Source organism: Garra rufa, chromosome 23, assembly GCF_049309525.1.
Source record: "Garra rufa chromosome 23, GarRuf1.0, whole genome shotgun sequence".
Taxonomy (NCBI): Eukaryota; Metazoa; Chordata; class Actinopteri; order Cypriniformes; family Cyprinidae; genus Garra; species Garra rufa.
Window position 1 is genome coordinate 33,165,664 of NC_133383.1, and position 17,583 is coordinate 33,183,246.

A 17,583-nucleotide genomic window follows, 5' to 3' on the forward strand; every position below is an offset into this window, starting at 1 on the left:
TTTGACACTTTTAATTGTTATAGTGCCACCTATGGTCCGATCTCAATTAAACATTGCATGCTTGTTAAGAGTCATCTGCCACATGTTTTTACCAATTTTTGTAAAGTTTTGAGATTTTGTTTAGGTTTTATAAGCTTTTGGGTTTATGTGGCCATGCCCCTTTTCTAAATGACCTTGTTATAGCTAACCAAAGGACAAAATTTTACATTTTTTTTTTTTTGATAATTATTGATCTAGAGAATCTGGAGAACTGCACTGCAGTGGTTTGACCCAGACTGGGCGAAAAACCTAGGACTAGTTTGCAAACGTAGGGTTTTAACATAATTGCAAATATTTAATGAACGATTTGATTGACAGCAATGGTTTTTGAGGCAGAGTTGTCCAGAATGAGTAGATCTATCGTATGATATGAAGATATAGTGTATATGTGAATATATGGACATTTTATTGCAATTTTAGTACTTTTACAATAGAAATATCATGTTTTGACACTATTTTAATTGTTATAGCGCCACCTATGGTCCGATCTCAATTAAACACTGCATGCTTGGTAAGAGTCATCTGCCACATGTTTTTACCAATTTTCGTAAAGTTTTGAGTTTTTGTTAAGGTTTTATAGGCTTTTGGGTTTATGTGGTCAAGCCACTTTTCTAAATTACCTTGTTATAGCTAACCAAAGGACAAAATTAAAAAATTTTTGGGGGGGGGGTAATTATTGATCTAGAGAGTCCAGAGAACTGCACTGCAGTGGTTTGATCGAGATTGAGTTAAAAAACCTAGGACTAGTTTGTTAGGTTTTTAACATTGCAAATATTTAATGAACGATTTGATTGTCAGCAATGGTTCTTGAGGCAAAGTTGTTCAGCATGAGGTGCTCTATCGTATGATATCGCACATTGTGTTGATATGTGAAACTCCACGTGATTACAGAGCCATAAAACTCATTATGGCCAACTAGTGGACGATTTCTTTCAAAATTGCTACAGACCTTTAGGGCCATGAGTGGAACATGCCCACCGAGCTTCATTCCGATCGACCGCCGTTGACCTTGTCTAATAGGTGTTAAAAATTCATTGGCTGATGGCACCCATGTTTTTTGGGGTACACTAATGTCCTTATAGACGCTTGTGCCACTTTGAACCAAGACACTGCATACCAATTTTCAAGTTGATCGGACCAACGGTTGCATATTTAGAGCCGTTTATATGTACTATGTGCTTGAACCCCTAATTAGGTGTGTTTTTGCTTGAAACAACCAAAATAATCTGCCAGTGGCGTAAGAAAAGTAATCTTGTTTTCTGTTTGAAATAAGATGTTTTTGCTTACCCCACTGGCAGATTATTTAGCTTGTTTCAAGCAAAAATACACTTAATTTTTACTTGTTTTTCTGAAAACAAGACAACTATTTTGACTTGTCTAGAATAGATATTGTGGCTGGAAACCAGACAAAAAAATCTAAGTAAGACAAATGTAAAGTCGTGTGAGAGGAGGTGTAGTGCCTTTACTGATGATTTGATTGGTTGATCATGACCATGTGTATGTGGACTCTCCAAATTTGTCCTACCCAAATATCCTGTCTCTTAAAAAAATGCATCAATACAGAACAATGTTGCATTCAGTAAACAATTTAATGCCATCTTTATAAGGTTCTTCCTGATATTGTGTGATGTTTTTGTAGAATGTAATCTGGTGGAGGGAGAGGACCATGTGGAGGTGAATGGAGAGATTTTCCAAAAGCCTTTCGTGGAGAAGCCTGTGAGCGCTGAGGACCACAATGTCTACATCTACTACCCCACATCTGCAGGAGGAGGCAGTCAGCGGCTCTTCCGCAAGGTTTGACCCTTTCACATTCACAATCAATCCTTAAACACTAAAATGCACAACACATTACATTGTTTTCAGTCAAGTAAGCAAGTATTAAAAAAATACTCTAAATTTTACTTCTAATCAACTACTAATCAATAAAACTGATCATAAATATAATCAACAATGAATTTATTTATTGAACACACCTGGAAAAATAGAGGACACAAAGTGCATGGTCCAAGCTACCCAAAACATGAGAGTGCTTTGTGTTGCTGTATATTAAACAAATGCATAAGTGTATAGTTTAAGATGCCTTGCCCTGATAAATGTGTGTCCTGTTTATAGACGGCAGCAGTCCCTGTCCCTCGTGTTGCCAGCTTGCCATTGAAAATGAATGGAATCACATTGTGTTGTTGCTGAAGGAGTGAATAGAGTTTAAAGCCTAGCTAAATTTGTTGTCAGAGCCTTCAGTTTTTTTCTACAACAACACTAAAATAGCATGCTTTTTAATATGCATTCATTAAAGCATTTATTTTTTAATAAAATTCTCTAATATATGCAAATTTATAGGTTGTCATTATACAGAGACTTAAGGACATAACATGCAGTATTTTTATGAGTGAGTAGTCATTGCTGATCTGCTTTAAGTCAGGTTATTAACTCCCTTTTTTAATATTTTGTACTGTTCTCTAATGTCTACTCATAATGTTATCAACATTTGTACATCAATAGGCTATAGCCTTTAGGTAATAGGCTATTGTCTGTCCTGTTTTGACTGTTTGAATACTTGTGGCAGGTTATACACTGCAAAAAAACAAGTCAAAATTAAGTGAGTTTTTGCTTAAAACAAGCAAAATAATCTGCCAATGGGGTAAGAAAAATAATCTTATTTTCAGTTTGAAATGAGAATTTTTTGCTTACCCCATTGGCAGATTATTTTGCTTGTCCTAAGCAAGAAGTTTCTGAAAACAAGAAAATAATTTGTACTCGTCTAGAAAATCCTTCTTGTTTTTAGAAGTTTTAGATATTTTGGCTGGAAACAAGACAAAAAATCTAAGTAAGACAATTATTTTTTCAGTGAATATACTCGGCACTGCTTTTCTTTTAGTTTCATTCTTTCCAAAAATCCCACGTCAAATTATGCCTTAAATGAATCAGTGGTAAAATGAAGTGAACAAAGGACCAAGTTCTTAGTGATATTGTCTGCAACTTCACTAAAAATAAAGTTCATCCACTCTTTCTGAACTCTGGGATCAGAAACTTTCAGGATGTTTTTATACTACATTGACCTCTTATATTCAAAATATTGCGGGAATTTTGATATTTCAGTTCATGACCTCTTTAATTAGCTTGTGTAACTGACATTTCTGATTTCTCATTTTCTGGTTTGTGTTTAATGATTATTCAAAACAACAGTTATTCAAAAACATGGAGATAAAATCAGAACGTATGGCATGGTATATTGATATTGAAAGGTTTATATGTTATCACTGTAAATACATAAATAGTTTTACTTCTGGAACACTGTTGTTGTTTTTCAGTGTATCAGATCATTCAAACTCATCCCAACTGCAGACATGTGTCTTACAGTTTCTGACCACTTTACATCTGTTTCAGATTGGCAGCAGAAGTAGCGTCTATTCTCCTGAGAGTAACGTCAGAAAGACTGGATCCTACATCTATGAGGAGTTCATGCCTACAGATGGAACTGATGTGAAGGTATTGTAATCATTTATCTTCAACATAGGAAAGAAGCTTATACACTAACAAACTCAAACAAACATGTTTTCCATGTATTTTCATATTAGTGGTGGTAATTTTGATTAAAGGGATAGTTCAACCAAAAATGAAATGTGATGTTTATCTGCTTACCCCCAGGGCATCCAAGATGTAGGTGACCTTGTTTCTTCAGCAGAACACAAACGAAGATTTTTAACTCAAACCGGTGCTGTCTGCCAGATATATAATGGCAGTGGATGGGCACCAGACCTTTAAAAGGAAAAAAAAAACATGCACAGACAAATCCAAATTACACCCTGTGGCTTGTGGCAATGCATTAATGTCCTAAGACACAAAACGATCAGTTTTTGTGAGAAATTGAACAGTATTTATATCATATGCGTATACTACGCCAGAAGCGCGTACACATGTAACGATCCGGATGATAAGCTCGTGCTCAGGACAGATGGATGTGGCTGTGTATCAAAGGTAAAAAATGATATAAATACTGTTCAGTTTCTCACAAAAACCGATCATTTCGTGTCTTAGGACATCAATGTATCGTCACGAGCTGCAGGGTGTAATTTGGATTTGTCTGTGCATGTTTTATTTTCCTTTTAAAGGTTTGGTGCCCATCCACTGCCATTATATGACTAACAGACTGCACTGGTTTGAGTTAAAAATCTTCATTTGTGTTCTGCTGAAGAAACAAAGTCACCAACATCTTGGATGCCCTGGGGGTAAGCAGATAAACATCACATTTTCATTTTTGGGTGAACTATCCTTTTAATCATAGACTAAAATACTAGTGTAAAAGAATGTCTAAACCGATTTGCTCTTATAATGGGTTTACAGTGTGTGTCCAAAGTTATAAGCAGAAATGGGAATTAGTTCATATAGTGCCACCTTGTGACAGTTTTACAGTCTTCATCACGCAGGCTCATCTAATCAGCCTGTGCATTTATTCTAACTCCAATAAATATCAATCATTTAGGTTGCTTAGTTTTTCACAAAGATTTTCTTCCACTTTTTAAAGTTATTCATAGACACTTATTCGCTGATGAATAAAATAGTTTATACCTGTTCATATGCTTTGTGTTTGTTCACCTCAGGTGTATACTGTAGGTCCAGACTATGCCCATGCAGAGGCCCGTAAATCTCCAGCTCTGGATGGGAAGGTGGAACGAGACAGTGAGGGGAAAGAGGTCCGTTATCCAGTCATCCTCAATGCCAGAGAAAAACTCATCGCATGGAAAGTCTGTTTGGCTTTTAAGGTAAATGAAGATGTTGAAAACAGTTATGAAATGCAAAAAGTGTCGTGATGATACTCGTTTTAAAAGTTAGAGCCTTATATCTGAAAGTTGGTTATAACTTCTCATTTCTAGCAAACAGTGTGTGGGTTCGACCTGCTCCGTGCCAATGGCCAGTCATACGTCTGTGACGTCAATGGCTTCAGCTTCGTCAAGAACTCCATGAAATATTATGACGACTGTGCGAAAATCCTGGGGTTAGTACATCATACAAATCCAAAGTATCCATGTACAAAAATCACTTCAAGTTTATAATATACTTAAATCAGGGTTCCCACAGGTTCTTGAAAGTTTGTGAATCTAAAAAAAAAATAATTCAAGGCTACTGTGAAACATTGCAAAAATAGGCTGAAACTGCAGAAACATGATGCATGGAAAACTGCAAAACATGCTTTTCTTACTTAGATTTTTTTGTCTTGTTTCCAGCCAAAATATCTAAAAACTCTTAAATCAAGAAGGATTTCCTACACAAGTGAAAATGATTTTCTTGTTTTCAGAAAAAACAAGTAAAAATTAAGTTTTTGCTTAGAACAAGCTAAATAATCTGCCAATGGGGTAAACAAAAATAATCTTGTTTTCTGTTTGAAATACGATTTTTTTTCTTACCCGATTGGCAGATTATTTTGCTTGTTATAAGCAAAAACTCACTTCATTTTGACTTGTTTTTTTTCTGAAAACAAGACAATAAGGTTTACACATGTAGAAAATCCTTCTTGATTTAAGAGTTTTTTGATATTTTGAATGGACACAAGACAAAAAAACATTTTTTGCAGTGTAAGATATTTGGCTCACCACACTGCACAACATGCTTTTCTTAATTAGATTTTTTTGTCTGGTTTCCAGCCAAAATATCTAAAAATTCTTAAATCAAGAAAGATTTCCTACACGAGTGAAAATGATTTTCTTGTTTTCAGAAAAAAAAAGTCAAAATGAAGTGAGTTTTTGCTTAGAACAAGCAAAATAATCTGCCAATGGGGTAAGCTAAAATACAAAAAAAATTGTTTCAAGCAAAACCTCACTTAATTTTGACTTGTTTTTTTTTTTTTTTTTTCTGAAAACAAGACAATAATTTTTACTCATCTAGAAAATCCTTCTTAATTTAAGAATTTTTAGATATTTTGCCTGGAAACAAGACATAAAATTTAAGTAAGAAAAGCAGTGCAAAGAAGATTACAAAGAATCATCCACTTGGCCAGGTGCGAGCATATACCTCAACACTTCTGGTTACATGAGCTGTATTTAATCAAATCCATGCAAAAGTTAATATCAGACCATTTTAGAATACAGTATAGCATCTACTGAATATTCTTCAGTTTTATGCAAAACTAAAATAAGACAAATAGAATAATGCAAAAAATAAATGCAAAAAAAAAAAGCTTTTTGTGACTTTGTCCCCACATTAAGTCCTTAAATTTAAGTTCATTGGACCTTGAAAGTCCTTGAAAGGTCCTTAAATTTGAAGTTAACAAAGATGTGGGGACCCTGTTTAATAGTAGTTGATTAGATACAAAGACATAATCTTATCCTTTTTGACACAAACTTCTGCAATTTCATTATAATCAGATAATTACACTATGGTCATTTATGAGAGCCAATACTTAATGGATTATTAGTACATTCAATGCACAACATGCATTAATCTATATAGGTCAATTGAGTATTTGTTTAAAGTAAGTTGATGTTGTTTTTCTGTTGTCCAATAGGAATATCATCATGAGAGAACTGGCTCCACAGTTTCAGATCCCGTGGTCCATACCTTTAGAAGCAGAGGACATTCCCATAGTTCCCACAACCTCTGGCACTATGTATGTCCTTGCAAGCAAAGACAAACACTGTTTTACATTTGTAGGAATAATAACATTTACACAGCAAAAAAATGCTTTACTTACTTACTTATTTTTTTGTCTTTTTTCCAGCCAAAATAGCTAAAAAAATGTGTAATTCAAGGACTTTATGGACTAATAATTTTTTTTGTTTTTGTCTTGTTTTCAGGAAAAATCTACTCAAAATTAAGTGTGTTTTTGCTTGAAACGAGGTAAATAATCTGCCAATGGGGTAAGAAAAATAATCGTGTTTTCAGTTTGAAATTAGAGTATTTTTCTTTGCCCATTGGCAGATTATTTTGCTTGTTCTAAGCAAAAAGCTCAGTTAATTTTGACTTGTTTTTCTGAAAACAAGAAAATAATTTTTACTCGTCTAGAAAATCCTACTTGATTTATGAATTTTTTGATATTGTGTCTGGAAGCAAGAAAACTAAGAAAAGCATTTTTTGCAGTGATAGTATCTTTTTTATTTATTAGGAAACTTCAATTATTGTTGTTTCAAAACAATAACAATGTTCTTCTGAAGAATTGTTCTTCCAAAAATGAAACTGTCATCAACTCACCCTTTGTGTCTCAAACTTGTATGACTTTCTTCTGTTTTCAGCAAAGGCAAAAATTATTAGCGGGATGTTTATAGCTGACACTACTTTATTAAAGGAATAGTTTACCATAAAAAGAAAGAAAGAAAAAGAATTCTGCCATTGATTACTCACCTTTATGTCATTCCAAACCTGTTCGACTTTTGTTCATCTTTGAAACCCAAATGAAGATATTTTTAATGAAACCTGAGAGGTTCATGTCTCTGCACTGAACGTCCAAAGTTTTGACGATTCAAAATATCTTAAAAATGTTGTAAATGTATGGTCGTCATGTTCGCTTTATATGATGAACAGATTCAATTTAAGTTTTTATTCATTCACATTACCAGTTCAACACAGCATCAAATGTGTGACCCTGGAGCTCAAAACCAGTCATAAGTAGCACAGGTATATTTGTAGCAATAGCCAAAAATACAAAGTATGGGTCGAAATTTTCGATTTTTCTTTTATGCCAAAAATCATTACGATAATAAGTAAAGATCAAGTTCCATGAAGATATTTTGTACATTTCCTACCCTAAATATTTTAAAACTTATTTTTTGAATAGTAATATGCATTGCTAAGAACTTCATTTGGACAACTTTAAACGTGATTTTCTCAGTATTTTGATTTTTTTGCACCCTCAGATTCCAGATTTTCAAATAGTGTCCTATCCTAACAAACCATACATCAATGGAAAGCTTATTCATTTAGCTTTCAGATGATGTATAAATCTCAATTTCGAAAAATTGACACTTATGACTGGTTTTGTGGTCCAGGGTCACATATGGTAAATAGAAGCTCAGTCATGCTTTTTTGAGGCATGAAAACAAACCTTATTAGTTCTTGTGCATCACACAAACCACATTTGATCTTCCATTTGCCATATTTGATGTGCTACATGCAGTGTTGGGGGTAACTCATTACAAGTAATGCAAGTTGCGTAATAATATTACTTTTTCCAAGTAACTAGTAAAGTAACGCATTACTTATTAATTGACAAGAAAATATCTGAGTTACTTTTTCAAATAAGTAACGCCAGTTACTTTCCCCCCATTTGTTGATTAAAAGCTCTTCTGTCCCCATGTTGAGAGAAATTGTGAGTAAGATGTTGCTTTAGTTCTAGAATAAATGTGAACATGCATTAATTCATCTCACTCACTAAAAAAACAGATCCTGTATTCCTCAAAATGAATAAAAACAGTGAAATTCAACGCAAACCTGCAATAATTAAATATGTTAAATAATACAAATATCCTTTATGTATTTAATCCCATTTTATTAACTTTCGATGATCCAATTCATCCATACTATTAAGCAAAAATTACTCAAGATAATTAGTCAAAAATAATTTTATTGCTGAAGAGTTGACATTTTTTTCTTCTGCGGTCTACTGTACAGACGTGAATTTACTTTTCTCTAAGCCTGAGGCTTTTGGTGTGAAAAGGCTTTTACATTTGACAAAAATAGAACTTTTTATATTAAAAATAAACAAGCAAGCCCTGCCCAGATTTCAAAAGTAACGTAACACATTACCTTCCATAAAAAGTAACTAAGTAACGTAATTAGTAACTTTTTTAGGGAGTAACTCAATATTGTAATGCATTACTTTTAAAAGTAACTTTCCCCAACACTGACTACATGTGCGCTGATAAGTGTTTACAAAACCTAAATTAAATCTGTTGCTTTGGAAGGATTAAACTATTTGATTCACTTTTGGTGTCATGGATTTGTAATGGCGTAACAGAAATCCAGAAGAGTGACAGAAAATGTTTAGAAGAGGAACAAAGGACCTATGGGTTTGGAATGGTGTGTAAATGAATTTAATTTTGGGTAAACTACCCCTTTAAGTTTAAAGAGAGCCACAATGTACTGCCCTTGTATTGATTCCACCCAGCTTGATATTCATTAAATTATCGCTTTTCGTGGTGAGCAGAAGAAAGTCATATGGGTTTGGAATGACAGTGAGGGAATGATGACAGCATTTTCATTTGTAGGGGAACTTTCTACCTTTTTATTTCTGTGTAAGCTCAAAGTTTATATCTGTTCAAGTGCTGTTGTATGACTTTCAGGATGGAGTTGAGGTGTGTGATCGCTGTGATTCGACATGGTGACAGAACTCCCAAACAGAAAATGAAAATGGAAGTTCGACATCAGCGGTACAGATATTTCACCTCTACTCTGACACTGATCTATATTCCTCAGGAACTCTCACTACTTCCAACAAAATATGAAATTCAAGTTGACACTATGCATGTCTTTTTTAATTTCTCATGTTGTGTCTTTCAGGTTTTTTGACCTCTTTGAAAAATGTGAAGGTTACAAAAGTGGAAAACTTAAACTGAAAAAACCAAAGCAACTACAAGTAAAGAAAAATATATATTATTCATCACACATATTTAAAGCATTCATTTATTCCAGATTAGCTCATTTGCTCAGTTGTTTGTTGTTTCTGTTTGAATCGGACAGGAAGTGTTGGACATCGCCAGGCAGCTGTTAGTAGAACTCGGCCAAAATAACGATTCAGAAATTGAGGAGAGCAAAGCAAAGCTTGAACAGCTGAAAACAGTCCTTGAAATGTAAGTGGGTCCAGTAAGTTTGTTATTGGGGGCCAAACAACAAAGGTGTCTGGGCATATTAGTTTCAGATTATTATCCTTCTGCCATTTGCTTCTGGTTTGTAGTTGTTTCCAAAAGACTAAAACTTGTACAGCAATAAATGGGTAAATAGCGACAGAATATTCATTTTGGGGGTGAATTGCTTTAAATATCATGTCAACATGTCCTGATCGTTACTGAAAAGTTTAAAAGACAACATTGCTGTCTCCACTATTTTGAATTGTATTGAAATAGCTGAGCTTTAATCAGATCCTTACCAAATTTAGTATCACCTTTATATCATCTTCAGACCATGCTAGTTATGCTTGCACTGCAAAAAATGTTTCTTGTTTCCAGCCAAAATATCTCAAAATTCTTAAATCAAGAAGATTTTCTAGACAAATAAATTTTAGACAAAAACAAGTCAAAATTAAGTGAGTTTTTGCTTAGAACAAGCAAAATAATCTGCCAATGGGGTAAGAAAAAAAAATCTAATTTCAAACGGAAAACAAGATTATTTTTCTTATCCCATTGGCAGATTATTTTGCTCTTTTCAAGCAAAGACGCACTTAACTTTGAGTCGTTTTTTTCTGAAGACAAAAAAATAATTTTTATTAGTCTAGAAAATACTTCTTGATTAAAGAATTTTTAGATTTTTTGTCTGGAAACAAGACAAAAAAATCTAAGTAAGAAAAGCTAATTTTGCAGTGTGGCCCTGTTCTAATCAAATATACAGTTATATTTCTGTCCCATTTGTAATATCTCATTTTATTTGTTCAGGTACGGTCATTTCTCTGGCATTAATCGCAAGGTCCAGTTAACATATCTGCCACATGGCTGCCCTAAAACCTCTAGTGAAGAGGAAGGTAAGAATAGTCTTGCATGTATCTTTTGGCTGGTTATGATTGATTATTAGTTTCTTCAGGCCTTCTATCTGTTTGCATGGTTTTGTGTAAGTTTAACATCAGTTTACATTTTATTAAAAACATTAGACGGTATAAAAGAGGCTTGTTTTAGTGCAGTAAAATGATAGGTCATGAAATCTACCCCTCTCATATTTAATTGCTCCATTTTTTATTATTATTAATATTATTATTCCTCAAAATGACTCGCATTTTTGAGGGCCTAAACATGCTCGAAAACTCATGAAACTTTGCACACACATCAGAACTTTACGTCTGATATGGGTTTCAGAAGTGACGTACATGCACAAAAATCGGTACGCACATGTAACACACCAATACCAACAAATAAGTCTCTTGGAGTAAAATCCAAAACCCAACAGGAAGTTGGTTATTTTTTTTATTTTCTCAGCCAATTTTGTGTCATTTTTGACATTTCAGGCGTCGTACTTGAACAAACTCCTCCTAGAGATTTGTTCAGATCAACACCAAATTTGGTCAGTCTAATCTAAAGGCCCATGTGACATTAAATTGCGAAGACCTAGAGTTTCGTTGGAGGACGTGTCTGGATATGTCATGTCTTACATTAACTCAAACATACCAAGTTCATTCTGCACCAAACTTCATATGTTCAATAAGAGTCCATGTCTGAAGACATCTAAAGGCCAATATTCAGATAAAATCAAAGCGCCACCTCTTGGCAATGGGATACAACCTGCTTTGCACTAACTTAAATATACAGTCTTTAATCTGCACCAAACTTCATATGTTTGATAAAAGTGCTGGCCTGAACACATCTACATGCCAATAATCAGTTATAGGCATAGCGCCACCATCTGGCAACAGGAAGTTTGGCACATATAATGACTTTGACATATTTCTCATATATTTACTATATTAAAAGCATACTGCCCACCGTTCGCTGTTTTCCTAAAGCCACCGGTCTCAGATTTGAAAAAGGTAAAAGAAATGGGCATGGGAAAAGAAGAGAGCTTAAAATTTGAGTAAAGCTCTTGCTCTTATTGAATGAATAGTTCATGGTTGTTGCATCCAAGGCTGATGTTTTTGGATCTGTGTGTGTTATTGTTCAGATGTGCGGAGGGATGACCCGTCGCTTTTGCTGGTTTTGAAGTGGGGTGGAGAGCTGACTCCAGCAGGCAGGGTTCAGGCTGAGGAGCTTGGTCGGGCCTTTAGGTGCATGTACCCTGGAGGACAAGGTACTTTACTCTCACGGTGCTCATTAATGTCTTTCATATGTCTGCTCCTCATTCTATTTTTTTATTTTTCTCCATTGCTCAGGCGATTATGCTGGCTTTCCTGGCTGTGGCCTCCTCCGTCTGCACAGCACATACAGGCATGACCTGAAGATATACGCCTCTGACGAAGGACGCGTTCAGATGACTGCTGCAGCGTTTGCAAAAGTAGCATGACCACATTTATTTCTCTATTGAGTCCTAAATATAAAATATTAAGTGTTATCTAGTTTATTAAAAGTATGGCTGTCAATGTATTAAGTCACTTTTTATTTAAAAAAAAAATCTATACAGATTGTTTTGAAGCAGCTTTTCAGTGATAAAAAGAATCAGTAATGCCAACTTCATCAAATATGAGACAAATTCAAATGTAAAGCAACTCTAAAAAGACAAGATTGTCATTAGCAGTTCAATAACTGTAAAGATAAACAATTATGATACAAGTTTAGTTTAACTTTTTATTGATGCTATTCAATCAGGGAGATACAAAAAACATTAAAATCCAAAATAATAGTTTCAATCTGTTAACAAAGTAAATTAATAAAAATAAAATAAAAACAAATTATTTTATTTATTTCCCTAAATAAACAAAAAAAAAATACTTTCTGAGTCAAACACAAAATACAATGGGAATACTAATAAATATATAAATACAAGTATGATACAAGTTTAGTTTAACTCTTGTTATTGGTGCTATTCAATCAGAGAGATACAAAAACAATTAAAATCCAATAAAATAGTTTTAATCTGTTAACAAAGGTAAAAAAAATAAATTAGTAAAAATCGTCCTTACTCTCAGAGTCAAACACAAATACAATTATGAATGCCAGCATAAAATGGGAATACTAGTAAATATATAAATACAAGTAGTTAGAACAATTCTGAGGACAAAGAAAAATAAATAAATAAACAAAAAAAAAATATATATATATATATAAAGTGGAGAAATAACTTGCACCTACATACATACACAATTATGATACTGTTTATGATAAGTTTAATTCAGCTATAAACAGCTTTGCTGAAGACAGTATTATTCATTATTCAGCTCAAGTCAAGTTTATTCAGTGTCAATTTAGTTCAATAACAGTGTTGATGTTGCATAATTTGACAATTATGAAATTCGATTCAGCTATAGAGCAGCTGTACAGAAGACAAAATTGTCTTCATCCACCTCAATTCGTCAAATGTATAAATTGTGATTAATCTTAATTTTTGTAAACAATTTGTCTGACAGTTTGAGAGGGTTTTGGAGAGAGGGTGAAAATGTTAACTTTTAATGTGTGCTGCATGTGTGGATATTAAAAGCATAAATGGTTTTAAATATTTTAATTAAAAAAAATGTATTGCATGCTTTTATGTTAATTATGAAATTATATATATATTATTATTATTATACAGTATGTCACAAGAGTGAGTACACCCCTCATATTTCAACAACCATTGTAGTGTATCTTCTCAAGGGACAATACTATAGAAATGAAACTTGGATATATTTAGAGTAGTCAATGTGCAGCTTGTATAGCAGTATAGATTTACTGTCCTCTGAAAACGACTCAACATACAGATATTATTGTCAAAATAGCTGGCAACAAAAGTGAGTACACCCTAAGTGAACTTGTCCAAGTGTCAATATATTGTGTTAGCACCATTGTTATCTGGCACTGCCTTAATCATCCTGGGCATGGAATTGACCAGAGCTGCACAGATTGTTGCTGGGATCCACTTCCTCTCCTCATGGAGCTGCTGGACATTAGACACATGGTGCTTCTCCACCTCACGCTTGAGGATGACCCACAGGTGCTTAATAGGGTTCAGGTCTGGAGATATACTTGGCCACCCCATCACCTTCACCTTCACCTTCAGCTTCAGCTTCCTCAGCAAGGCAGTTGTCATCTTGGTGGTGTGTTTGGGGTCATTATGATGTTGGAAAACTGTCGTTCGGTCTAGTTTCTGGAGGGAAGGCATCATGTTCTGCTTCAGAATGAGGGAAACATGGTTTCCATTATGTACTGTACAATGAACCACAGCTCCCCAGAACCAGCAGCACTCATGCAGCCCCAGACCATGATGCTACCACCACCATGATGACTGTAGACAACACACTATTTTCTTGGTACTCCTCACCAGGGCATCACCACACATGCTGGACAACATCTGAGCCAAACAAGTTTATCTTATAGTCTCATCAGACCACAGGACATGGTTCCAGTAATTTGTGCTCTTGGTTGTCTTCAGCAAACTGTTTGCAGGCTTTCTTGTGAGCCAGCTTCAGATGAGGCTTCCTTCTGGGATGATGCCTATGCAAACCGACTTGTTGCAGTGTGTGGCGTATGGTCTGAGCACAAGCTGACCTTCTACTTCTGCAACCTTTAAAGCAATGCTGGCAGCACTCATGCATCTGTGTTTTGAAGCCAGGTTCTGCACCTGACGCACAGATCGAGTGCTCAACTTCGTTGATCGACCCTTGCGAGGCCTTTTCAGAATGAAACCCATCTTGGAAAACCTCAGTGTGACCCTGACCACTGTAGTGTAACTCGGTTTCAGGGTGTTACTGATTCTCTAATAGTCTTGGTCATCTTTGTGGAGAGCAACAATTCTAATTCTCAAATCCTCAGAGTTCTTTGCCATGAGATGCCATGTTGAACATCCAGTGGTCAGTATGAGAGAATTGTACCTAAAGCACCTAATTTTAACCTCTCTAATACAAGATACACAAGTTTGTATGGTCCTGTCAAGCAGACAAAAACATAAACATGATGAATAGGACACATGGCTTTGCATGGTTAAACAACATACTGCTGTTATCACTTCGGGTGTACTCACTTTTGTTGGCAGCTATTTTGACAATAATATCTGTATGTTGAGTTATTTTCAGAGGACAGTAAATCTGCTACTGCTATACAAGCTGCACATTGACTACTCTAAAATACATCCAAGTTTCATTTCTATAGTATTGTCCCTTGAGAAGATATACTAAAAAGTTGTTGAAATATGAGGGTTGTACTCAGTTTTGTGAGATACTGTATATATTTATTTAGATATTGTTGTTTTAAGATGATTATTTCTCATATCAATGACTGGACACATGAGTGTGAGTAAAAGTATGTCTGGTGTTCTCAGGGTCTGCTGGCGTTAGAGGGAGAGCTGACGCCCATCTTGGTGCAGATGGTAAAGAGTGCGAATATGAATGGGCTGCTGGACAGTGACAGTGACTCCTTAAGCAGCTGCCAGCAGAAAGTCAAAGCGCGGCTTCATGACATTCTGCAGAAGGACAGAGACTTCACGCCAGAAGACTACGAAAAGGTCAGGGACAATCTAGAGCAGGGGTTCTCAACCTTTTTTAGGCCGGGTCCCCCTCCTGCTTCGGTCAATTTTGCAAGGTCCCCCATACCTGACATTTCCTCTAAAGATGTTTATTTTTAAACCTGTTTTATTAACCAAAGCATTTGTTTTGCCTTTTTATTATTCTACTGCATGTTATAAAAAAAAAAATCTAAATTCAAACTAACTTTAAATTAAAGCTATACATTTGAATTTAAAAGAAAACCCTCAGCTATGTTCTAACATTTTAACACACACACACACACATATACATATACATATACACATATATTGCAATGTAATTTTTTCCCAATATCGTGCAGCCCTATTATAAAGTAATTGTCATTACTGAATTAATAAAAATTGATTCAACTGTGACTTTAACTCTCAAAATGGTCTCAGAATTTCCCCCCATTTTATCTGAATTGTTCTGTTACTGGTGAGTAATGATCTGTTTTATTTTGGACTAGTTGGCGCCCACTTCCAGCACATCTCTGGTGAAGTCCATGCAGATGATTAAAAACCCGGTGAAGACGTGTGATAAGGTTTACTCCCTCATTCAGAACCTGACGCTGCAGATTCGCCAGAGAATGGAGGACCCCAAATCAGCCGGTAGACTCGATGTTAAAATCTGTGCATGCACATTATTAAAGCATTAAACAAATACATTTACACCTCGTGTATAAATGAAATGTTACTGAGTCATGTGTTCAGCAAAACCTTAAAATGCTTTTTTAGGTGTATAATGTAATAATCTAATGTCATGTATATTTCTGAAATTCATATACACTACCAGTCAAAAGGTTTTGAAGAGTGAGTTTTTAATGTTTTTTTTAAAGTATCTTCTCCTCACCAAACCTGCATTTATTTGAGTACAGCAAAAACAGCAAAATTGTATATTATTTTTTACTGTAAAAAAACTGTTTTCTATTTGAATATATTTTAAAATGTGATTTATTCCTGTGGTTTCAAAGCTGAATTTTTAGCACCATTATTCCAGTCACATGATCCTTCAGAAATCATTCTAATATTCTGATTTGCTGCATAAAAAAAACATTCATTATTATATTAACAAACCGCTGAGTAAAATAGAAAGTAGAAATCTTTTGTAACAATATGTTTATCATCTCTTTTGATCAATTTAAAGCATCCTTGCTAAATAAAAGTATTAATTTCTATATTATACTGACTCCAAGCTTTTGAATGGTGTAGTATGTAATCTTACAAAAGTTGTTTTTTTTTTTCAGATAAATGCTCATCTTTTGTGTCTTCCTATTCGTCAAAGAATCCTGAAAAACTTTACTCAACTGTTTTAAATATTGATGATAATAATAATTGTTTCTTGAGCAGCAAATCAGAATATTAGAAGACTGAAGTAATGATGCAGAAAATTTGGCTTTGATCACAGGAATAAATTACATTTTAAAATATTTTCATATAGAAAACAGTTATTTTAAATAGTACAGTTTTGCTGTACTTTGATTCAAATAAAAGCAGGCTTGGGTGAGCAGAAGAGACTTACATTAAAAGTCTTGCTGTTCAAAACCTTTGACTCAAATCAAAGCTTTTTTTATGATATATAAAAACAATCAATTAATAATAAATAATTTATAATAATAAATCTTGGTTATGCTATTTGGCCTTTTTATTACTTTTTTTTTTTTTTTTTTTAAACGTGTGAATCCACGTGCATTTCATCCTTCACCAGAGGGTGTGTGTTTGGTGACATCTAATTCAGTGGCACTTTTATTTATTTTTTTGTTTTTTTTTAACAGATATCCAGCTGTACCACAGTGAGACTCTTGAGCTGATGCTGCGACGGTGGTCTAAACTCGAGAAGGATTTCAAGATGAAGAACGGCCGATACAACATCAGCAAGATACCTGATATCTATGACTGCATCAAATACGACGTGCAGCACAACAGCTCATTAAAGCTCGACAACACCATGGAAATTTACCGGCTGTCCAAAGCACTGGCTGACATTGTCATCCCACAGGTGCCCATCTTAATTGACTTTTAATTCCTCCATGTGGATCAATTTGTTTATTGTCCTACTAAAATTTTGGTAATTTTGGTATATTTTGGTAATTGTCCTTATTTGCTCTTGTCAGGAATATGGTATTTCTCAAGCTGAGAAACTGGACATTGCCAAAGGTTACTGTACACCTCTTGTTCGCAAGATCCGCTCTGATCTACAAAGGACACAAGACGATGACACTGTCAATAAACTGCACCCAGTGTAAGACATTGTTTATTTTGCTGCTTCAG

At 34.6% G+C, this 17,583-nt stretch overlaps 1 protein-coding gene across 11 annotated transcripts in view; it reads left to right on the forward strand.

The window, feature by feature from the left end:
• The window catches only part of ppip5k2 (diphosphoinositol pentakisphosphate kinase 2), a 73,407-nt gene that overhangs the window by 23,691 nt on the left and 32,133 nt on the right, over positions 1 to 17,583 (forward strand). For all 11 annotated transcript variants that reach the window (XM_073830205.1, XM_073830199.1, XM_073830195.1 and 8 more), the window contains exons 7-21: positions 1,679 to 1,833; positions 3,424 to 3,525; positions 4,638 to 4,799; positions 4,911 to 5,032; positions 6,539 to 6,640; positions 9,309 to 9,395; positions 9,526 to 9,601; positions 9,706 to 9,815; positions 10,614 to 10,699; positions 11,827 to 11,952; positions 12,035 to 12,156; positions 15,112 to 15,294; positions 15,783 to 15,924; positions 17,088 to 17,311; positions 17,427 to 17,554. In XM_073830205.1, coding sequence (XP_073686306.1) covers positions 1,679 to 1,833; positions 3,424 to 3,525; positions 4,638 to 4,799; positions 4,911 to 5,032; positions 6,539 to 6,640; positions 9,309 to 9,395; positions 9,526 to 9,601; positions 9,706 to 9,815; positions 10,614 to 10,699; positions 11,827 to 11,952; positions 12,035 to 12,156; positions 15,112 to 15,294; positions 15,783 to 15,924; positions 17,088 to 17,311; positions 17,427 to 17,554 — 1,927 coding nt within the window. The remainder of the gene's footprint in view (positions 1 to 1,678; positions 1,834 to 3,423; positions 3,526 to 4,637; positions 4,800 to 4,910; positions 5,033 to 6,538; positions 6,641 to 9,308; positions 9,396 to 9,525; positions 9,602 to 9,705; positions 9,816 to 10,613; positions 10,700 to 11,826; positions 11,953 to 12,034; positions 12,157 to 15,111; positions 15,295 to 15,782; positions 15,925 to 17,087; positions 17,312 to 17,426; positions 17,555 to 17,583) is intronic.